The sequence below is a fragment of the Leguminivora glycinivorella genome, chromosome 21, assembly GCF_023078275.1.
Source record: "Leguminivora glycinivorella isolate SPB_JAAS2020 chromosome 21, LegGlyc_1.1, whole genome shotgun sequence".
NCBI classification, from domain to species: Eukaryota; Metazoa; Arthropoda; class Insecta; order Lepidoptera; family Tortricidae; genus Leguminivora; species Leguminivora glycinivorella.
Genome location: NC_062991.1, coordinates 8,310,241 through 8,335,265, shown reverse-complemented (window position 1 = coordinate 8,335,265; position 25,025 = coordinate 8,310,241). Strand labels below are relative to the sequence as shown.

The 25,025-nt window shown below is 37.8% G+C and overlaps 1 protein-coding gene across 1 annotated transcript in view; it reads right to left on the bottom strand.

Annotated features, from left to right (window-relative positions):
- Positions 1-25,025, bottom strand: part of LOC125237323 (dual specificity tyrosine-phosphorylation-regulated kinase 2) — a 245,493-nt gene that overhangs the window by 6,189 nt on the left and 214,279 nt on the right. The window contains exons 2-5 of the mRNA XM_048144314.1: positions 8,806-8,962; positions 5,671-5,856; positions 2,937-3,039; positions 2,062-2,170 (exon numbers count right to left, since the gene is read on the bottom strand). Of these exons, the coding sequence (XP_048000271.1) occupies positions 2,062-2,170; positions 2,937-3,039; positions 5,671-5,856; positions 8,806-8,962 (555 nt within the window). The remainder of the gene's footprint in view (positions 1-2,061; positions 2,171-2,936; positions 3,040-5,670; positions 5,857-8,805; positions 8,963-25,025) is intronic.

Sequence of the window (25,025 nt, the reverse complement as noted above, 5' to 3'; positions counted from 1 at the left end):
GTTTTTTTAAATTGAAATATGTACGTTATAGACCGAAGTTATTTTTCATCAACCCTTCCCACTCCTCCCTCCTCTGCGTCACCCCTCTACCCTCCCTTAAAGTGCCGAAAATGCGGTTTTTCTCGATTTCTGACAAAACTGTTGAAGATACAGAAAAAGCGCGTAGGAACGAAGTAATCCTTAATAAATTTACTACAAATCATTCATTAACACTTTGGTTCTAGCACTTATAGTTTACGCGTGATCCGTCACGAAAGTTGGTCCTTTGCTGCAATCTTCTTTAGTGAATGTTAAGTTTTCGCCCAAAATGCATACGAAATCGTCGAAATTTGATTGATATAACTAAAATATTGTAACTCATGACTAAAATAAAATTAAGGGGGAAAAATCACTACCATGGGTGGAATTTCCAATATGTCTTGGAATTCCAGTAACTATTTAAGACGTAATATTTTCACGGTAGTAGTCGCTAGGAGTACCATTGATCTATATAGTGTATCTATGACTGGGGATGAGCTTTTGGTAGCTGTTGGTAGAGCCCTGGAGTATCAATCCAGTAGCCGTGAGTTCAAGTCCCACCCATGGTAGTGATTCTCCCCCCTGAAATTCATTTTCAGTTTATAATATTTTAGTAATATCAAACAGATTTCGTAAGCAATTTGGGAGAAAACTTAACATTCACTAAAGAAAATTGCAGTAAAGGACCAATGTTCGTGATGGATCACGCGAAACCTATAAGTGCTAGAACCAAAGTGTCAATGAACGATTTGTAGTAAATTTATCAAGGATTACTTTTTTCCTACACGCTTTTTCTGTATCTACAACGATTTTGTCAGAAATCGCGAAAAACCGCATTTTCGGTTATTTAAGGGGGGGAAGAGGGGTGACGCAGAGGGGGGAGGGATGGGGAGGGTTGATGAAAAATAACTTCGGCCTGTAATGTACATATCCCAATCAAAAAAAATCTTCCATTAATTATGCCAACATTTTCATACATAACTTTCCAGAAGCAACGGACTATTAAGGTCTGGTCTTGGCAACATTTTACATGGAAATGTTTTTGGTGGGGTACTTATTGCTTTTACATATTTCGTTTTTAATTAACATTTCTAGGTAAACGTATTTGTATATTTTATAGAAAGGGCAAATTGCATCTACTTCGCGCCAGTCACTGTAAGAAGGTTGCGATCGGGACAGGTGGCGTGATCATTTCAGAGGCCAAGATTCACTTAAATCACTGATCCCAAAGTTTTTTTGAAGTGAAACTTCTAATGCGACTTCTAACTGACAGCGCGTAACACTCAGTCATTGTTACTTTGCGTGAAATGCCGCTCACTCAGCGCGTACATTTTGTCAGCATGGTTACGCTCAACGACTCACTCATTCCATTCATTCACTTATTCACTCAGTCAGTGACAGAACAGAAATGAATAGGCTACTTGCCTCCTAGTCAAATCAGCTTCTTTTTAAGAACTGTCAAAACGAATTTGAACGACTTGCTAATATAGAATTTATATGAGATCGAATTGAGTGACGTCACGGTCAACTCAGTTACTTTATATATTTCTACCTAACTTATTAAATATAAATTGGATTTAAAAATAACTTCTGATGCTTTATTTCGTGCATGGTATAAAATATTTTATTTTTACTACAGTCAAGTTCCCTATTGGAATGTGTGTGTTTTATATTTAGATCGAGTGCAAAATGAGTTTATGTTTGTTTTATTAATAATTTGAGCAAATAGCAATGTAAATAAAATATTTAAAACAGTAGAAAGTTGGACGTAACTAAACGCAAAAAACGTGATAGGCACTTGACAAAATATTTTTGAGGTTATGTTGTTTGTTTTATGTTGTGTTGGAGTTGTTTATGTTGAAGTTTCACTTCGGGGACTCCACACACTGTTTTTTTTCTAGTTTTGTCAAGACTGTTTTGTTTATACCTCCACCTCCAGTTAGTTGTTTAGTATACCACAAGCAACATGAACAAGCAACCAACCTATTTGTCTTGCCGTTTGGGGGTGGCGTGCGCTTGCGCGTGCGCGTGCGCGATACTAACGTGGTTGGCGTCCTCCTCGTGCGGCGGCCGCGGCAGGCGCCGCCGCAGCCACGCGTGCCGCAGCGCCGCCGCGGGGGTCAGCCGCTTGTCCGGGTCCCATTCTAGGCATCTGGAATACCGAATACAACTTTTATTAACGGATATTATCACATATGGCAAATTTCATGGTTCTGTTGGGTAACATTGATCAGTCGACTAGTCTGTTCGGAAAGAGAAGAGTAGTGGAATGTCAATTTGGACTCCATACATTTCACGACTCTCCTCTTTCCGAACAGACTCTAATTACGGATGCGGTTGGTGTAACTGGCCTTTAAAGCTCGGCCACACATGCGCGTTTTGAGAGCGTAGGCGGAGCGTTAGCGGAGAGCAAATGATAGCGGTGCGCCGGACGTTGCGCTCAGCGGACGCTGGCGGGAACTAACGAGCGCAGATTGTGCGCGCATTCCGCTCGGCTAACGCTACGCTATCAAAACGCTTTATGTGTGGCGGTGGCTCTATACTTCATCGGGTTACTCATTGTAGGGCAGTTGTTGTTCGATGTTTATATTCGATAGAAAAGAGTGTGCCAGAACACACGGGAAAATATTTCATTTCGAGACGAAGCTACACAGTTAATTGGTAATCTGGCAAAAATAAGGTCAATAAAAATATATATTAAGTTAAAATACAATACGACAAACATCTTTAATAATTGTTGAAACGCATATTTTGATTCAATGGTTACTGAAAAATTAAGATTACTGAGAACACTATCTTACTATGAACATTAACAAATTCTGAAGTGTAAGTATACAAAGGTTGCAATAAATAAACCTGTCACTGTTATAAGTATAATAATATTATGGATAATATTATGAGATAATTTGGTTACTCACCTCCTAATGAAATCAATAAAGAATTTGTCTTGGCAGCCCTTGAGGGCCGTGACGAACGTTTTCGAGCCGGGCAGGCCTCGGGGCTTGCCTCTTCTGGACATACCTGGAACACACGATATGTAACTTTAATTACACAAATATTTCTATTGTTCAAACTTACACTTTGTATAAGATTATGACATATCGTCGAGGATAGTGCAGTACCCCGTATGTCGCACAGGTCGATAATATTTTTGAAATAGGAACCTTATGTTTTAGGTACTCACGCCATATTACGTTATCCTTGATTGTTATACCCATTAAACTAAACCTATCAATACTGAACTAAAGAAATCGCCAAACCGATTGTTTATTGGGTTAAATACATTGCAGAAAAGTTTCTTCTATAACAAAACGTATTATAACACGATTTTCAGTTAAATAAAATGTTGATTCTGTGATTTCTGTGTATCTGCGGGAGAAGTGTATGATCCTACTTTAATAATTTCATAAAATGTGTATTCAACTTTTGAACATCCTAAAAAGTATTTCATTGTATAACCTGGGCCAAAAATATTTATTTCCTAACATTCTGTTGATATTGACCATCCATTTAACTGTCAAAAGTTAAACTTTATACTTTGACAAATGTTTAAATTATCTATTGACGTCACAAACTGAAATTATGCAATTCAGTTGCCAGAACAGTTTATTATACAACCCATCCATGTCAAGGTAAGAGATGAACGGCATTTTACGAAGAAAAATATTTAAAATGAAAACACATTTAATGCAACGTTTTTATGGCACATAAAACGGGCCAGAAACGAAATTTGACACTAAATTAAACCGTCAAGTATTAGGGCGGCTTTTGGCTTTTCACCAAAAGCGCCAGACAGTCAACGTGTTATATTATATATAGTTGAATTAGTCGGTCTATCTGATGATTAACTCGTTTGTGGTTAGTCACTTCTGGGTTAGCGTCATGATGTTTTTTTTTATTTCGGGGCAGTGACTGCTGAAACAACTGTTGACTAACACAATTTATATTTATGATATTGCTTCTGGTTAAGCTGATATATATTGGAGTTGTAGACATAATTTGGCCGTTTGGCGTAGTATCAAATACAATCAGTTCCTAATAGTGACGTTACAATAAAAAATAATTGAGGAAATGACTCTATTCCGAATGATTTCAAGTTGATCGTAAAACGTCGTAATATCGTCGTACGATCGTAAATATTTTACAATATTGGATCACACAATTTGAATCCTAGGTCACTGTAGAACCTTTACACAGTAAAGGTCTATGAATCTAATACCTATTTATATGATTTTTATGGCAAATAGAACATAGTGTCAATAAGACAGGGTTCTAGAGTGTCATAGGATTCAAATTGATTGTATGTGGATCTGCGTCACGTTAGTCCTCTCTCGCAGATCGTGTGGTTTAAACTAAGTATATCGTTTTGAAAATAAGTGACAGAGATGACAATACAGTAATCTGTTATCTACTTGTATTACACTCACCAGTAAGTAATTGTACTGCATACAAATGAAGTTGTGTCTATATTAAACAATATTGCTTAGATGGAACGGTAAAATTACTATGTCATATCAATTACTTAAAAAATATCACTAAAAAGCGTGGCATTTTAAGATGACACTTCCCACATATAAATGCACCTATTACGAATAGTTGCAAATCCCGAGTGGGTTTGGAATTCCTGAATCACGCATGCATTTAGAGAAAAAAAGGCGTGTAAAAGTTACACAGAACTTCGACTACGTAGACTTTTATTTTGAGAGCTTAGTAAGTCTGTTATCTTAGTCAACGTACCGTCAGAGACGTCTGGTGGCGTAGCATTAATCTTGGAGACTGAGTCAGAGTGTGATAGTGTCATAATTTTGGCAAAGCACAGATGGTTACTGAATACTTTAAATTCCTGTGTGCGATCATTGTAATCAATGTCTTGTTTTGTAAACACGGGAAAGTTCCGTGGGTGTATAAGCTTGGGAATGTATGCGCTAATGACAGTAATAACGCGATCTTCCGTTATCAAATTTCGGTATCTGCAATATTCTCAACATATCTAATGTCATAGTTTCATTTTCTTTAAACCCCTTAATTAGTAAGAGTGACACTGAAACGTGAGTTTCATGTGTTCTACATACCCCTTATGGGAATAGAGGCGTGAGTATATATATGTATCCAATTCGTCTATAGAGAAATAGGTAGTTCGAGATCCCAGGAAGCCTCTAAATCTGTGCAAACTATAAGCCAGGTATGAGCTGTTACGGATAAGGTATTCAAACTTCATAAACTATTTGCCTAAGCAGTCTAAGGACCTTACCTAACGTTTAACAATTAGTAAGAGAATATAATGGCTAGGAGATAACTACGGGCGTCAGGAAAAAAAATATTAAGGAAGTTTTTAGTAAAGTTTTTTCAGGCACAATCTCAGTTACGGATCGAACCGCGAACGCACTTCACAAACATGGACTTTTGTTCGTGTTTTTAGGGCTAAGGACACGGATACACGGACGTAGGGACCTTAGCACTAACATACCTCCGACGAGCACCGTGGAGCCATCAGACATAGTGTTGGCGGTGCAGTACCGCGGCAGTCCTTTGCTGCTGATGAAGTTCTTGGACCGCTTGCCCTGCTCGATCAGTTTCTGCAGCTGCATACCCAGAAGTTCTACAATATAGGTATCTGTTCCTGATGGAGATATAAAGCAGTCAGTAACATACCTCCGACGAGCACCGTGGAGCCATCAGACATAGTGTTGGCGGTGCAGTACCGCGGCAGTCCTTTGCTGCTGATGAAGTTCTTGGACCGCTTGCCCTGCTCGATCAGCTTCTGCGGCGGCATGCCGAGTAGCTCGATAATGCAGGCCATCTGGTCCGCCTCGTCCTCGCCGGGGAGTAGCGGGAACCCTGGAAGAATTTTAATATTTGATTAACCATTGAATAGGCGAGACGACTAAAAAAAACTAATTAGTCCGTCAGATTATCAAAAAATTTTGGACACATATTTTTTCTTTTTTCTCATAAACGAAAAATGACGACTGTACAGTGCGTTGAAGTTTCGCGTGACGTCACGCCTAGGTACAATTTTTACTTAGAAGTGACGTCACAAGCCCCCACTCCGGAACTTTGATGCTCTATATCTTTGTATTTTTTTATTAATTAGAAAAAGTGAAAAATACGTGTTTAGTATTTTTGGACGATCTAACTGACGGACTAAACAGAATGGCATTTTTTTATGTAGTCGTCATCCCTATTGTGAAAGTCCAAAAGTTTTGAGTACTTTTAAGACTGGCCAGTGATTGACCTTAGTCGCACCTGATGGAAAGTGACGACAACGCCGAAGTTGTAGCTCACTGGAGTCACTGGTGGCTCACTTGCGAATCAAAGGCTGCCACTACCACAGGTATTACAAGTTCCTCATTGCTTATGCTTACATTACAGGACCTTTTTTTTTTTTTTTTGACGAAGTGGGAATGCTGTTACGCACGATGTGTGGGACTCGCCGTTTCTTTCCCCTCCCCTGTCGAGAGGGGGGAAACTTGGCCCTACCCACTAAACCCACTCCGGCGTTCCATCCTCTTTGCCGTTCGTGAGGGCGCGCTGGGATCGATGTAACATTACAGGACCTACAAAATCTGTAGTTTTAAGTAATAAAGTACTCAAGCTCAAGTTTGATTGGATCTGGTTAAAGTTTTAACTACTTTCATTCCTAAGTACATTCAATTCAATGTACATTCAAATAATTTCAACAGTCAATTTATACCCGGATCTTATAACTAGAAAAGTACCTACTTAAACAACTGCTGGTTAAATAATGCTACCACCGAAATCACAAACCAAAATTCCGTCACCTAGCCGAGCGTTTTTACAACGTATTATCATTTTAATGACCTATTGGAGGCATACTCGGTATTTCTAAATCTATAAGGCAATGTCAAGTATTCTACTGAATACAATTTCAAAGTTTTAGAATTCCAACTCAGCTTATTTTGTCAATTCAAAAAGCTTTAAAACTAATAAATTTCAAAACAAACGTCGAGTGGACTTAGTAACTTTGTTATCTCTCTTTGCAAAATGAACACAAATATTTAGAAGAACCGGAGTTACCGGAGAGTCTAAAAATAATGCATTTGCAAATACATAAAGTTTGGCGTTCGTAAACATTACGGCTATTGATATTCTGAGTGAAGTTTCGGCGCCGGAATTATATATAGCTTCTAAAACAATCTTATTTCGGTGCATACTCTTTGCTGAATTAACTTTGTTGTTTTTAAAGCACTACATTTTATATGAGCACTATAGTCTGGCAACCAGACTATAACGTGTACTGATCAATTAAGTATGTCAGTAAAAATATAACTAGGTATATCCATTTCTTTCTACATAACTTAAATATGAATGATATTCCGCTTTGTGTGGTAGGGCACAGTACAGCGGATATCATCTCGCTCGAATCTAGAGCAGAGCCCAACTGGGGAAGTACCTCCGCCTTACAGAAGACCGCAGCCTAATAGCACTAAACCCTACTCATAGTGTTGTGTTCCTGCCGGTGAGTAAGGCTGCCAGAGCTCAACAAGGGTGCGGTGTGCTGATGACGGGAGGACTTACGGAACTGACTTATTCCGTCTATTGTCCTTTGAGTCGTCGGCAACCCGAATCCTCCTTGGAACTTATATATATACAACTTTCTAATGGGGTGGCAACGGCTCATGTGACACTCTTTGAGTTGCAGGCGTCGATAGGTTACGGTGACCGCTTTCCATCAGGAGGGCCGTACGCTTGTTTGCCACCGACGTAGTATAAAAAAAAAGACGTTATAGATACACGAATAACGAGATGTCGGTTTAATTTAGCTTGCAAGATTTGACTTTAACAAACATACTACTAACAAACATTAAAAAATATTTCAAAATCAACATGTCTCGGTCTATACTCAACTTGCGAGTTGCCAAACTTCAAAATGGAAGAATACAAACAAATAGTTACAGACCAAGCTAACTTGACAATGATTTCGTTAGGGCAGACTCTTCATTATTAGAACGTTCAAAATAACCCTTTTCGATATCGATTGTGAAAGCAATGCTATTTTAATCGGTATGTTTGTGTCAGCTGATCGATTCTACAGCAGTGAAATGGGGCATGTGCTATCGATTCCAGTGCAGTCATTCGATAAAAATGTATAATGGTGGCTCATTAACTCCGTCTGTGTGACGCTGTGTTGCGCTCAGGTATAACACAAACCGAGTAAGCGATGAATTAATCATGTTAACCAACTTTCGTCGAAGATACTCACTAAAAGCATATTTATAATGCATTGATTTTTTGACGCTATTTCAGTATCAAAATTGTTGCTTAATAGGACACCAGCCTCTTATGTGTGGGTCATGGGTAAAATGCCGACATAGCTTCAGTCCTCTATCTCACCAGTAAGCACGTCGTCTAGTATGCAGCCATTGCAGCCATAGGGACCGGCCACATCAGAGCGTCGCGTGTCTCGGGGCGCGCAACGGGCGTCCGCGCCACGCCACCTGAGTGTAATTCAAAAAGCGTCTCCTCAGTACATTTTGTATAGGAAGGACGTAAGGCGCGCCGCGCGGCGCGCGCCCCGCCGCCGCCACGCCACCTGGGGCGCGTCTTACGTCTTTCCTATACAAAATGTACTGAGGAGACGTTTTTTGAATTACACTGAAGCGGCGTGGCGCGGACGCCCGTTGCGCGCCCCGAGACACGCGGCGCTCTGGTGTGGCCGGTCACTAATGCTCCCGTCATCACCTCGGGCTGGAACCCGAGTCTTACTCAACTACAACTACAGTCCAGTGTGAGCGAATCTGAGTCCTATAACTATAGTCATCTCACCTGTGAGCAGCTCGGCCAGTATGCAGCCTAGAGACCACATGTCGATCGGCATGCCGTACCGCGCTCCCATCATCACCTCGGGCGCTCGGTAGAACCTCGACTGGATGTAGGTGTACACGCGCTGGTGCTCGTAGCAGGAGCTACCGAAGTCTATGACCTGGAAAAAACAAGGACACAGATTATTAATAAGTTACTATACGTAACACATCCTTCACTTGCCCGCAAAGCGACAAATACCTACGCTTTATTTTATAGGTACTAATACTAATAAGTTACTACGTAAAACTCAGAAGAATACAGTAGGTGCCACGCGACTACACAGGCGGGCGCGTGACGCCTCTCGGCCACTTGTTACCTCGAGACAACTGCTAGCGGGTAGGTACTTAACGCGCGACCGCGAGCGAGTGACGTAGGCCTGACCAGGATTATGTTAGTGACTGTGGATAATGCTGTCCTGTTACGATGAGATATTCTGATACAATTTTTTTAATTCAGTAAAACTTGCAGTTACTCTTTGTCAGAAGGAATATTGAACTCTACAATTATTTCTCACTTTCATAAACTAATTAAGTGTGGTGTGTTTAAACTCCACTGAGAATGCAAGTCAACAAATTTACAATTTAGTAAAAATAAGAACGTGATGAACAGAAAACACGATATTCTTGAAATTATATTAAATTTATAATGCAATAAAAAATACTGCGCACGAAGTAGGATAAAAATGTAAATATCGTTGATTTCTAAATAGGTCCAGACCTAATATTATCATAATTCATCATATCAGCTTAAGCAATTACGAGAACGTCAAAAATATGCACAACATAATATAAAAAAGTAAATAAAGGGAAAGTAACGAATACAAAAATTAGAAAAGCCAATATCAAAAGAAAATTCGTTCTACAAACAGTCGTGACAAACGGTGTCACTGAAAAGGCTCGGAAATCGTGAAAAAAAAAAATTTATCCGACGCCCTTTGGCGTAGTTACACGTATTTATTAATGCTACAAATATAGCTGACCTTACGAATTTTTCTCATTCGAATGTTTATCTACAAATATTTTGAAAGATAACGTTTGCTAACATATTTCTCATATTTATAACAATTAATGATGTGCGAGAGAATGGGCCCATCTGAATATATTGTTTTCGAAACATTCCGTTTGATGCTGATTAAATATTTACTTTAATAGCCCTAACATTTGTTTTGATTTACTTGGTACAGATGTTTGTGAGATTTCCATGTGTTTAGCGCGATTTTAATCGTAATAAATATTACATACATCAAAAGAATGTATTAATTTTGGGCATTTAAACTTGTCATAATAGTTGTGGTGTAAACTCAAGTAGGATTAGCAGAAATATAAAGTTTTAGCACAACTGGTTTAACGATGTAACAGTGGTTTATATTGAGGTCACTTTATATAAACCACACTTCCGAGTAAACATCGAAATAGATCGAACTTGTTAATATATAAAAACGCACCTGGGCTAGTACGCGTAATTGACGTAATAAGTACGAGTACGTTTACTGAAAACATTACAAAGTCAAAGTCAAAGTCAAAGTCAAAGTCAATAGTTTATTGCAAGAACATAGTGAGATTACATAAGATGATAACATTGAATAGCAGTTCTTATGTTCTACCAAGCAAGGCATGCAATATTTAACAATTATTTACAAGTATGTACAATATAATGTCAATATAATTTGCTACACAATAATTCATTACAAATAAACACAAGGATTGAGTCAATTTATTACATTTTATAAATTACACAGCTAAGATGTCAAATATAGGCATAGATAAATTACTTAATTTCAGGATTTACATTAAATTGAGATCTTGGTAACTTAAATATTCTTTTACCGAGTAAAAACATTTGTCTAGTAGCCATTCCGTAAGTGATTTCTTAAAACGATCTGTAGGACATTCTAAGATCGATTTAGGCAGCTGGTTATAAATTTGAATTGCCATACAGAACGAGTTATTTTTGTGAAGCTTTACTCTAGAATACGGTAGGAATAGTTTATCTTTATTTCTGGTAGATCTAGGATAGAATGTACTTTGCTTTTCAAAAAATTCAGGATGTTCTCTTACAAACATACACATCTGTTTGATGTACAAGCATGGAAGTGGCAATACTTTTATTTCTTTAAATAAAGGTCTACATGGCTCTAAGTAGTGAGTGTTACAAACGGCTCGTACACATTTTTTTTGTAGTAAAAATGCATCATTCACATCTACGGAATTGCCCCAAATAATCAAGCCGTAGCTAAGTAAAGATGACACGTGCCCGTGATAAGCAGTTAGTGCTAAGTCTCTAGATGAGGTTCTGCTTAATTTCCTTAATGCAAAAACAAACTTCTCTAGCCTTTCACACAAAGATGCAATATGGTCTTTCCAGCTACAAAATTTGTCAATAATTATTCCAAGAAATTTTGTTGTTTCTACTTCTTCTAATTGGTAACTCTTGTAATTTATATTAAGATTAATGTCAGTATTTTTGTATGTCCTAAATTGCATGAAATTAGTCTTGTTTATATTTATTCTTAATTTATTCATGTGTAGCCAGTCAATGATGTCTGCCAGAGTTTTATTAATGTCATTGTTAAAATTATTGCTGTCATCTGATTTAATTATTAGAGTCGTATCATCGGCAAACATGATGCAATTTTGATTAATATGTAGTGGCATGTCATTTATATAAAGAATAAAGAAAAGGGGCCCTAAAATACTCCCCTGTGGCACACCGCATATGTTGGGACTATAATGTGATCTCTTAGTTATAAGTTCTCCATTTTCAATAGTCTGTATTTCTGTACATTGCTTGCGATCTGTAAGGTAGCTTTCAATCCATCTGTGGGCATTCCCTCTAACACCATATTTTTCTATTTTATTTAAAAGGATCGAATGGTGAACAAAATCGAAAGCCTTGCTCAAGTCCAGGAAAATAGCTGCTACTGGTATTTTGTCGTTTATTGAATCTGTCACAAGTTTTATGAGATTAAAACAGGCTAGTGTTGTTGAGCTGCCCTTCCGGAAGCCATATTGATTTTTGTTTAAAATGCAGTTTAGGAAAGACGATAAGCGACTATGCATGGCTTTCTCTATAACTTTAGAGATAATTGGCGTTAAAGTGATGGGCCGATAATTATTCATCTGGCTTTTGTCCTCTTTTTTATATATCGGTTTAACTATTGATAACTTGAGATTCTGAGGGAAAATGCCTTGGTTAAAGGATAGATTTATTATATGTGCTAAAGGTTTACTGATATATTTTGCGCAGAGCTTTATGACTTTGGTACTTAGACCATCGGAGCCCACTGCAAGACTGTTGTTTAAAGACAAAATAATTTTGAAAATTTCTGTTTCATCACACGGGTTAAGAAAAATTGTTTTTGAATTAAATGGTACTGATGAATATTTGTCTACTTCGTTATCATTAATTTGATTGGCTATGTTTAAGAAAAAATCATTAAAAAGTTCTGCTATAGTGGTGGGATCAGAATAAGTTCCTCGAACATTAGTAATACTAGATATGGTGTTAGGTTGTATGAGAGTTGGGCCGTTAATAATTTGCCAAGTGGCTCTGGATTTATTTTTGGCCTGTGTGATAGTTCTCGTATTATGTATTTGTTTTGCTTTATATATACATTTCCTCAAAAGTTTCGTATATCTAGTATAATTGTGTTTATTCATAGACTTGTTTGTCATGTCTTGTTTATACTTTAAATATAATGTTCTTTTATGAATACATGCTCGTCGTAATCCCTTTGTTAGCCATTTGTTGTTGTTGAGAGATTTATTGACTTTTATACGAACATACGGGAAGCATAATTCATTAAATAAGCACAGTATTTCGTGAAATTCATTAAACGCTACGTTAGTTTCTTCTGCACTGAGTACATCAGAGAAAGACAATGCAGCTAAGCAATTTTGGAATTTAAACAAATTTTCTTTACTGTAGTCTCTCTTTTTTATGTAGTATGGTATGGTCTTAAGTACCGTTTTTACAGGAAACGTGACGAGTTGTGCCGTTTCGTGGTCTGAAAGTGCGAGTGGAAGGATTTCAGAAGTTATTTTCTTTATATTACTCGCTATTTGATCGAGACATGATTCACCTCGTGTCGGACCGTTAATGTGCAGTTCATAGTTATGATTTTTGAGCAGTACATTTTACAGGTACAGTCGATGTTGAAGATATGTTACGTTTTTCCGCTTTACTCCAATGTCTTCTTCTTCCTCCTACCCTTATCCCACGTTATGTGGGGTCGGTACAACACGTCTTCCTCTTCCATTCTCCTCTATCTTTCGTCATCTCAACACTCACATCTTTCTTCCTCATATCCTCTTTCACACAATCCATCCAGCGTTGTTTGGGTTTACCCCTCCCTCTCCATCCATCAACCTTCATCTCCAACATTCTTTTGCCTATATGACATTCATCCCTCCTCATTACATGGCCGTACCACGCCAACCTGCCACTCCTCATCTTTTCCGTTATAGGCGCAACTTTCAAACTTCCCCTAATATACTCATTCCTGATCCGATCCATTCTGGTCACTCCACACATCCATCTCAATATTCTCATTTCCGCTACGTGCACTCTCCTTTCATCCTCCACCTTTGTCGCCCAGCATTCAGATCCATACAATACAACAGGCCTCACAATCGTCTTGTAGATTTTCCCCTTAAGTTTAAGGGGCATCCGTCGATCGCATGTTGTCCCTGAGACCTGTCGCCATTTCATCCATCCCGCATTTATTCTGTTATTCACGTCACGGTCGATGCTTCCGTCATTTTGGAATAATGACCCAAGGTACCGGAAGTCGGAGCAGACTGGTAGGTATACACCATCTAAGGCAATAGGGGAAAAACTGGATAGACCACCGAAATCGCAGAACATATGTTCAGTTTTGGTTCTACTGATTTTCAGTCCCACACTTTCCAGTCTTTCTTGCCATTTTCCCAGTCTGCTCTGGACCTCAAGAGAGACGCTTTACTCCAATGTAATAAGACGAATTTCGATTGCTCCCGTTTTGTGTTCCCTTCACTTCGATAATATCTGTATCTGTAAGGATCACATACACCACCGAAAATGGAGGGTTAACCTCGAGGTTACTAGCTTTTGCCCGCGGCTTCGCTCGCGTTAGAAAGAGACAAAAAGTAGCCTATGTCACTCTCCATCCCTTCAACTATTTCCACTTAAAAAATCACGACAATTCTTCGCTCCGTTTTGCCGTGAAGGACGCACAAACAAACAGACACACACACTTTCCCATTTATAATATTAGTATGGAATTATGGATTTGACAGTTGACAGCCCACTAACCTTGAGTTAAGCGGGTGATACAAGTGGCCCTAAGTGACATTTAATTTGTTACGAGAAACGATTACGAGATCATTAATTATTTATTATGTATTTATTTATTTATAATCTTCATTATAAATATATCATATCATTCCGAAACGCGCAGTCAAAATTCAGAAATCGGTAATATTTGTGACAGTATCAGTTCTCCCATTTTCTCAACCAATCCCGTTAATTGTATAGGGCTAATTGAAAGTAGCGTATAAAGAATGGGACATTTAAACTTATCAATAATTTGTCTCACTTCCCGGTAATAAAATTAAATTGAAATCCATAAGCATTTTTGTCATCTCACAAACCACGCTACGTGGAATTTTCGAATCAATCAACTATAGCCTTTACTACACCGTAAGAGAAGTAGACTGAAGTGTAGGATTATATTGGTACGACGAAGCAGTGCAGTAGATCATTTTTATGGCCAGTGGCGAGGGCTTGTTTTCACATTTATGTAACCATTTATTCTTTTTTTTAAATAATTTGTGGAGTTCCTAGAAATTGGATCATTACCACGAAACGAAAATGTAAGACACGAAAACTTTACAACGGCAAAGGATTATTTCCTTTTTTTACCAGACTAATAGACACAAAGGTTGCCTACAGGTCTATTAATGTATGTAACCTGTCAGTATTTAAATGTTTACTTAAGGTACATTTTTGAATTCAAGACCTCAAGTCCAAAAATTCATTTCAGCGGAAAAAAATTACAAGTTCCATAACGTATTGAAAGCAACAAGTCCCAATAAAATTCTGAGTATCATTGTTAATGAAGAAAATCGGAAGATAATCGTCGAGACAACTTGTCAAAGTAAATGGGTGAAAAATCGTCCCAAATTCCGGTTCTCAGAAGCGCCAACTCTGGCAATGACCCAACGTACTTACTAGGCTCATTCTGTTTTTGAAAATTTGATATGTTACAATCTTGAATTCGCTTCGACGCGTCGTTGCCAATGGACGCTAAATCTAAAAAGAGAATTATTGAGGTTCCATTCGGCGAGCAAAGTGGACGTCAGCTTTGAAAGAACAGCAGTCAGGTTCAGATTCATGGGTCAGATTGTAAATCTCATAAATCTGCCACTGCATGGTCGTCAGGCATATCATGCTTAAATATGTACCTATACCATTAAGAGCAAGCGAGATGCTTTATGAAATGACTCCTGAATGTTCTGAGGTGAGGAGTTGGAGACAAATTACGAGTAGATCAGGGGCTCACAATAATTGGTGCAGTGGCACCAGTTGACTCAACGTTGTAGTATCGAAATAAAATCAAATTGTTGAGGCAGGATAGGCCACAATAACTACTACGTGATTTTAGTTTGATGATGTGTAAAATACATAGTAAAACAATACATTTAGTTACTGCATAATTGTTGCAGCGAACTATGCGGGGAGGCCCAGCCAGATAAACGTCAGTTAGAAATAGTGAGGATTCCGATGACGGATAATAGTTGCATATCATAGTTTTAAAAGACTTATGTGATTTTCAGACTTTTTAACAACCATTTCAACCTCCCTTTTTGACTGACAGAAATGTCGAACATGCGTTTAAAAGTTTTCAGTAAACACAAACGAACTTGTCATTTCCGAGATAATCATCATACCTCGTAACGGATGTAGCAAAACCATAGCATTTGACAGTTTGATGTCAGGGTTGGCGATCACGATGAATAATTTCTTTACTCTACTGCATACTGCACGTATGATTGATAAGTACTAATAATGATATGATAAGTAAAAATAACCTTACTGACCCTCTTTAGATAAAACCTTGTTTGATTTTCTATCAAAGAAAATAGATTATTAATATGTCAATGTCATCAATGTTAAATGCGTTTAAATGTGTATGTTATTTTATTCATAAGAGCACGCATTTTCGACTTGATGATTCAAATATATTGCCGATTCAAATGACAAGTAGCTTGTTATTTGAACCAAAGAGCACGTAGGCGCTATTTTAACCAAAAAACTAGTTGAACGAACATGAAAACTGGTTGTATTTTCTCTCAGTGTATGAAGTGGAAACATGGAGTGACTATATACAATAGAGAAGAAGGTTCAGATGGATCACAACTTAAATATAATTCACGATGGTGCCTTTCATACATTACATTCATGGATAAGGACGTAATTATACAGAAGCATAGTTTATTTCAAAATTCTGTGGAGGTAAATAAGATGTTTAGTTAATAAAGATATGTTCAATAACATGTGTGTTATTGAACATTCGTAGTACAAGTACATACATAGGTAGTGACAACCCTGACGTACATCTGCTACAGATTTGCCGGTTCGATTACGGGGTATGATAATCATATTCAATCAACTGTATAGGACTCATTTAGTTGTTCAAACAAATCCTCATAAATTAAGGTTGTCATTATTTCCTTAATTACATTTAATTTTTAAACAACCTCTTCATATGTTTCCATAATGCGCAGTATTTAATACTGGGGACGCTATTGCACAACACCCTGCATTTTATGATTAAGCACTGAGACTTGGCACAGGTTGTTCCTTGGGTGGCCCTGAGTAGATAAAGATCGGGAGGCATTGAGAGCCCCCCTTAATTTAGGAGGGAAGAGGGGGAAGGCTGGCGCCGCCGCGCTTCCTTTGAAACCATATTTCTCTAAAACTATACAAAATAGGGCATGCGATATATCATTTTCGGATAAATGAAGGACGAGGAATTCATTTTTGGAACAAAAAAATGTATTTTAGAATAAAAATACAAAATAAAATGGGAAAATCTGAAAACGAGATTTTTTTTTATACATATTATTGCACATTTTATGAAAACTGTAATGGTTTTTTCTAAATAAAAAATATTATTTAATAGCTACATTTAACTAGTTTTAGAAAATGTATAATTTGTTATAGAAATATATTATAGGACGAGTGATAAAAAATAATTTACATCGCCCGATAGGGTGATTTGAATGCTCATTTCAATAAGTTTTGTCAATGATTTCAGGTATAATCACTATTTTTAACACACGAAAGCCGTAATCATTGTAGTTTATGGCTATTTTAGTGATTAATGTACTTAAAATAAAAAAAATACAAAAATTTTAAAAAACATTAAAAATGTGATAATTTTTTTTTAACATTATCCTATTTATTTCTTTCTACACGATATATATCTAAAAGCAATGAATATCAATAAAAAGCCACATTTATGCAGTTTATAAAAATATATAGTTTGTTACATAAATATATTACGAAACGCGAGATAAAAAATAATGAAAATGAAAATTTTAATGTACGGGTCAGCTTGCATTATTCGATGAGGTGAGGTAAAGGTACTACCTGCTATGCAGTGGAGTTCGTCTAGTAATACAGAAATATACTTATTCTAATAACGTTTACACATGTAGGTATATCACGACCCAGTACAGAAAATTGTAAAAGTCCTATAATATAGTTTATTTTGATTGTAAAATAAAATTGCATGTGACTTATATTGCAAAAAAAATGTCTTAATCACGTTCTCCTCTCCTGAAGCAGTTCTGCATGCATAGGCTTGAAGATTTTTTAGTTTACTAGCAGAATTTAGTTACTTCCTTTGGGCCTCCTTAAATCGGTTTTACCCATCCATAAAAGATAAAATAAAAATCGTCATATTCTTCCTTTCAGTAGGTATCAATGATAGTTAGTTATTGCGCAATAGTGCCATAAAAAATAAACTAGATTCGTATTAGCATTAAACATTAATGATTTTTGAACTAAGACATTCCTTTTGTACAAAGGAGAACCTCAAAAAATGGTCTGACTAGACGAAAACATGTGTATCGGGGCTAGTAGGTACTCAAGGCTCTCAAAAAGTGTAGCTATTTTGAGTTATTCAAATAAAACAACATGAATAGTCTGAATTTAATTATGTATACAGGGTGTAAACCTAATACGGGCGAACCTCTTAACGGTGGTGAGTATAGGACATAAAAAATAGAATGAAATAACTTTTACTTAAAATTGAAATATTTTTTTATCCATACAAATTAATTCGGCCCGCAACGTAATGCAAACACACTCGCGTTAAACGCTCGTTGACAGTTGTCATTGATTGTCATTGCAGCCACGTTTACAGTACATTGCTGCTTGGATTTTTTTCAAAAATTAATTATAGGGTGAAAGTTAAGACTAACTCAAAAACAACTCTTAATTGATGATAACAATATTGAATTGTATGCCTGGTTTCATTTATCGCCCTTATTAGATTTCATCAATGGCCTACAACATCAATAATATGATGGGTTAAGCAGCGTCCATTAGATTGCGGCACTTCCGCAAGTGGCTAGTGAGCCCAATGCGAGAGCGGCAGCCGCGACCGCAAAGCTGACAGGAGAATGTGGCCGTGTCCAGTGACATAGGTTGGTTAGCGCGCTGGTGTCTTAATTCTCGCCTAGAGTGAAGAAGGTCAAACCATGCTTGGTCGTGTGCAACTACTCCTTCACCCAGGGTCTTCCTCCAGTGGTCGCGGTCCTCAGCCTCCATTTCCCAGTCGATAGGATTGATCCGGAAGGACAACATATCACGCTTCGCACTGTCCTTAAAACGAAGCATGGGTCGCCCAACCGATCGTTTAGCATACGCTACTTCGCTCAGGAGAGTCTTACGTGGCAAACGAGAGGGCTCCATCCTGTGCACGTGCCCCAACCAGCGTAGCCGTCTCTGTTTCAAGACTGCTGTAATACTAGGTAAACGTGCGATGCTAAGTACCCTCTCGTTTGTGACTCGATCCTTCCACGTGATGTTCATGATTCTCCGCAGGCAACGCATGTGAAAGTTGTTCAATTTCCGTTCCTGCTTGGCATACGACGTCCAAGTCTCAGCACCGTACAAGAGTATGGACAAGATACATGTCTGGTAAACAATCATTTTTGTATTCATGGTTAGATGTTTATTGTCCCATACTCTTGCACAGAGCCTCCCAAACATAGTGGATGCCTTGCCGATGCGAATATTAATCTCCGCGTCCAGCGAGAGATTATTGGCCACGGTTGATCCTAGGTAACAGAAATTTTCTACAACTTCCAGAGGCAGATCATCCAACTGTATTGTTGGGTCTCGATTCATGCCTTGTGCCATGACGACAGTTTTTTTGGCATTTATCGACATGGAAAACAATTTGCAAGCTGCGTTAAATTTATCTACCATACTCTGAAGCTCCTCCGGTGACGTAGCAACGAAGGCGGCGTCGTCAGCAAATAGCAAACTGTCAACATACAAATCCTCACGGTATTTTTTGGATTTTAAAAGTGAAATGTTAAACAGTTTACCATCTGACCTGGTGTGCAGATGTATGCCTTGAGTGGTATTCCCAAAGGCAACTTTCAGGAGTACGGAGAAAAAGATTCCAAACAATGTTGGCGCCAACACACAGCCCTGCCTTACTCCTCTACGCATTTCAAAGGGAGCCGACGTGTTACGGTTGTATACAACAGAGCCTTTCATACCCAGGTGAAAGAGTCGGATTAGGGTAAGAGTTTTTGAGGACAGCCAATACTTTGTAGCACTGCATACAATCCTTCTCTACTCACCGTATCAAAGGCTTTGTTTAAGTCGACAAATGCAACCAGAAAAGGAGTTTTCTGCTCTCTACATTTCTCTTGAAGCTGACGCAACGAGAAAATCATGTCAGTGGTTGAGCGGTTTGCACGAAAACCACACTGAGACTCAGGATACACGCGATCTGCTAGTTTCTGTAGACGGGCCAGGATGATACGGCCTAGCAATTTACCAACAATGCTCAACAAAGAGATACCGCGGTATGAGTTACAGTTGCCGCGGTCACCCTTTCCTTTGTAAAGTGTTATAATGTTGGCATCGCGCATATCCTGGGGTATAAATTCCTCGTTCCAGCACTTAACGAAAAAATTGAAAAGGAAAGGAGCCACACATTTCAATTTAACAATTTCAGCGAGAGTACCATCACTACCCGGGCTTTTACCCACCTTTAGTTGGTTGACAGCGAATTGGAACTCGGCAATGGTAGGAATAACATCAAGTTCACTCCATATGGGCAATTTTGGTAATGAGAGAATTGCATCTTGATGTATTCCAACGGGTTCGGAGTAGAGTTGCGTGTAGTGTTCCACCCAGCGATCAAGTTATATCACAACATCCACTGCATAAGCACATCAGCTCCGAACATTAAATTTAAAAAGTCTTTTTTTACGATTGCACCTTACGCGGCACTGTTTTCTACACCTGCGTCCGACAATTTCGAGGCATGTTTCTGCAGCAACAGGCAACGTTGCGGGCAAGTAGGCTCCCAAATACCAATTGTTACAGACTTTCGTCCAGCCACAAGTAGCAAATAATGGCAAATTTTGAATTGGGTTTAGTTGACCCCATAAATGGACACCTTGATCACAGTATAATAAAGAGTACTATCGTACAGTATGGCCACTCCTTCTCCCCGCTGAAAGTGCCGCCCACCCCCTCTCGGTTACCTCACAGTTACCGCCTGTCAAAAACGCGACCAGTCGACCTGTCATATCCCACTCATACAAGCGTAGTACGCGTTCACCTACACGAGCTTAGACTGTGTGCTAGGAACGCGCCTCGTTCATATATTTGATCGCCAGTGTCCGAGGTGTGCCTTGATATACCTATAACCCTTACAAAAATGGTGCAAGGCAGCTTTTGTCGGTGAAATGCTGTTAATTTGGCGGTCTTTTTTGGTTAATAACTATTTTCGGCACTCGTTAACCAAAGTACAGGACGCAGATCTGGAATAATAAATATGTCAAGTAAGAATTATCCATAAATTAGGCAAATCATATAGATAACTACTATTTCACAAGATGTATTAAGATCAGGCCCCGTAGCCGAATGGCATTTCTCCGACGCCAAACGAAAACGAAACGTAGTCCGGCTCTGTCGCGCCAATTCGCAAGAGCGACAGGGATAGACATCTACTAGCGTTTCGTTTCGTGAGCGTTTCGTGAGCGTTTGTGCCATTCGGCTACGCACCCTGATGTATATATCTGACCTATCATATCAATCGATCATTTCATGTAATATAATAGTTAAATTCAGACTATATAGGAGTATGTTGTTTAATTTGAAATACTCTAAATAACTAAACTTTTTGAGAGCTTTGAGTACAAGCTGACCCGTACCGTACATCAAGATCGCCCATGCCACGTCACTTTCATTATTTTTTATCTCGCGTTTCGTAATATATTTATATAACAAACTATATATTTTTACAAACTACATAAATGTGGCTTTTCATTAATATTTATTGCTTTTAGATATATATTGTATAGAAAGAACAAAATAGGATAATGTTTTAAAAAAGTTATCACATTTTTTTTTTTTAATTTTTGTATTTTTTTAATTTTAAGTACATTAATCAATAAAATAGCCATAAAATACAATGATTACGGCTTTCGTGTGTTAAAAATAGTGATTATACCTGAAATCATTGACAAAACTTATTGAAATGAGCATTCAAATCACCCTATCGGGCGATGTAAATTATTTTTTATCACTCGTCTTATAATATATTTCTATAACAAATTATACATTTTCTAAAACTAGATAAATGTAGCTATTAAATAATATTTTTTATTTAGAAAAAACCATTACAGTTTTCATAAAATGTGCAATAATATGTATAAAAAAAATATCGTTTTCAGATTTTCCCATTTTATCTTGTATTTTTGTTCTAAAATACATTTTTTTTGTTCCAAAAATGAATTCCTCGTCCTTCATTTATCCGAAAATGATATATCGCATGCCCTATTTTGTATAGTTTTAGAGAAATATGGTTTCAAAGGAAGCACGGAGACGCCAGCCTTCCCCCCCTCCTCCCTCCTAAATTAAGGGGGGCTCTCGATGCCTCCCGATCTTTATCTACTCAGGGCCACCCAATGAACAACTGTGCCAAGTCTCAGTGCTTAATCATAAAATGCAGGGTTCCCATACAAGACATAGCAATAGCGTCCCCAGTATTAAAAGTAATATAATATTTTGTCCAATATTCTCGGCAATTAGGTTGATAGGTTGTCACCGGATAGTTTTTGCCAAAAAAATGTCATCTTCCCGTCAGAGCACTAATTATCCGTAAAAACCGTATCGAAAGACATTCGAGGAATCGCCCCTGTTCCTAGTACATGACGTCTGCAGGTGGAGTTGACATCATTTATTTAAAAACACTGATTTCGACTTTATTTCACTAGCATACAGTCTAGCCATGTTCTTATTTTGCGATACGAATTGAAAGAAGTATATCTGCCAAAATGTTCAAAGGTGCACTGTTTCAATGTAAATATGTCGTAACAACCGTATTACCGCATGTAAATATAAATAAATGTAAAACAATCTTAAATACTTTTCGATGAAGTCGGTTTAGCAGGTACCTATATCTGAAGATCGGGTCAGTGGGTTACCCATACGACGATTCCTCATCCTATCCTACAACTGGAGCCAAAAAACGAGTCACATTTCTAAAACTTTTGATTCCTTACCAAGTGGCCAGGTGACTCCAAGACCAACCAATTCGCGGAACGGAAAAACTGAACGGAAATCAAAAAGTTGATATATAACCATCATTACATTAACTGAAATGTTGGATTTACATTCTGAAAATTTTCTATCTAGTACCTTCTGTATAAGAAGAAGACTTTTACGGAATAATCCTTGCAGAAATTTGAAGTGGACTGAAGACCCGGCCTTAAAGCGAATATTACACCCTTGACCGTAAAACAATGCCTCGTCTAGAACTCATTACTACTTCCCGTGTAAGTTTGTCAACATTGTTTTGTTTTGCCACCGGCGGCGACGTGTCACAACACACACCGAAATGCCTGGATTTATGTCTCGGCCTGACGTCACAGGGTCTGCACATGCCGATGAACGTGAGGAAATTAAGCACGTGACCAGTATACTATTTTCAAGAGATTCTATGTTTGTGAAAATCTTATGCTCTTAGACCTCGCTCATACTGAGCTGATTGGACTGGAGCAGCTGGCAGTTACTGACGTCTGTCATAGCTCAAAAAAAAAAACATCATTTAACCACAAACCAGCTGAGTAAGTAAGGAAAAATGTGCCTAATAGACGTGAAATGTAGAGGAATCATAAATCAATTTATGGAGAGGGACTTTTTTCAGTCAGAACCAGAAGTCTCTCCTATCCACTCTTTATTACATAACTAGCTTTTGCCCGCGGCTTTGCTCGCGTTAGAAAAAGACAAAAAGTTGCCTGTCACTCTCCATCCCTTCAACTATCTCCACTTAAAAAATCACGACAATCCATAGCTCCGTTTTTCCCTGAAAGACGGACAAGAAAACAGCCACACACACTTTTCCATTTATAATATTAGTATGGATGTTCTGCTTTTATTAAAAATCTCAAAAACGTTTTCTTAAAACACATTTTCCTCAAATCAGGAAAAACACGAAATCGACGTTTCAATGAAAACGTGGGCACGGCGATAGCAAGAATTATTGTTTTGATTAAACACAAAATGTAAACAATGATCCAGATTTCAACTAAAACAAACTCTACGCAGGTTATATTTAAGACGAGCATAATTTTGAACCCCTACTATCAGGTTTTGAATGTTGAAAATACGCTACTCGATATCGTAAAAGTCAAGGAAAATATATGAAATTTTTGGTGCAAGTAACCGTTAGGGGACGCTGTTTACAGTATCTCTCTCTGTACAAATTGGATGTCATTTTCCGTGATTATCACGCTATCGACTATTCGAAAACGTCTAAACGTCATGGTAGAAGCTAATACGCAACTTTCAAAGCTATAAATAACAGGTGTTCCTCGTAATAGGCATAATATTAGAAATGGAGGAAATTACCGTACTGAGGTTCCAGGTTGAAATACAAATCGAGACAGAAATTTAATATGACATATAATAAGTTAGTCATTTTTGATTAGTATCTGTCTGAATATCGAAAATGGTGCGACATGAAATAATAATATGTAAAATTACTAAGTCAATGCAAGTTATTGGCAAAATATGAATTTTCATGCAAAGAAAATGCGTCAAAATAAAGCGTCGGCAGTTAAGATAAAGACTGTATCGTTAAGTATGAGGACAACTTTGAGTAGCCGTATTTATTTGCTATTATATTTTTTTCTTAAAACAAGACATAGGCTTAATAAGGCACATAATAAGGTTCACATTTTGTCCTAGAAACTCGACGTAAAGCAAGTGGTTTAGACAGTATTGACTTAATCCTCCCGAGTAACAATTACGATTCCGGACAAATGCTACTAGAAAATTCACAAAGTGCGTAAAAAACGATACGATTGCGAAAAAAAATTGTACTGTGTGAACCTCAACGACATATGATCCACAAAGCAGAATATCTGGACATAGTCTAGCCATAGTTATTTTTAAGAAATAAAGTTCAGGATCTGTGTATGGCGGCCATTTAGAGAATGTGGCATGGTGCTTCCTCTAACTCCGACTTTGATGTCGAATTTAACTATCACACACTGTTTATATCGATTTCGTTTAGGCACTGTTCAAACACCGTGAATGTCAATTAGACTTTGGCCTATGGCTAATTTTTTTATCTGTTTCTCTCATCCTGCTTGCATCAAAAATTTACGACAATCCGGAACGTTGCTCAAAATAGCGTTTTTTTTAATTATATAAATTCACCGCATTTATTCTGCAAGTACCCAATTGAAAAACCATGAAGAGGACTCTTAAAGAATATATTTTGGCAGCATATTAACCTTTGTTTGTTGAAATCGTGCAAACAGTCATTGAAATATTCTCAAATTAAGCCAGATAGGGGTTGTCCGAAATTTATTTGCTAGACCTTAATGAAAGTACCATAAAGTCTCTAAAATAAAATAAAAATTAGACCTTCT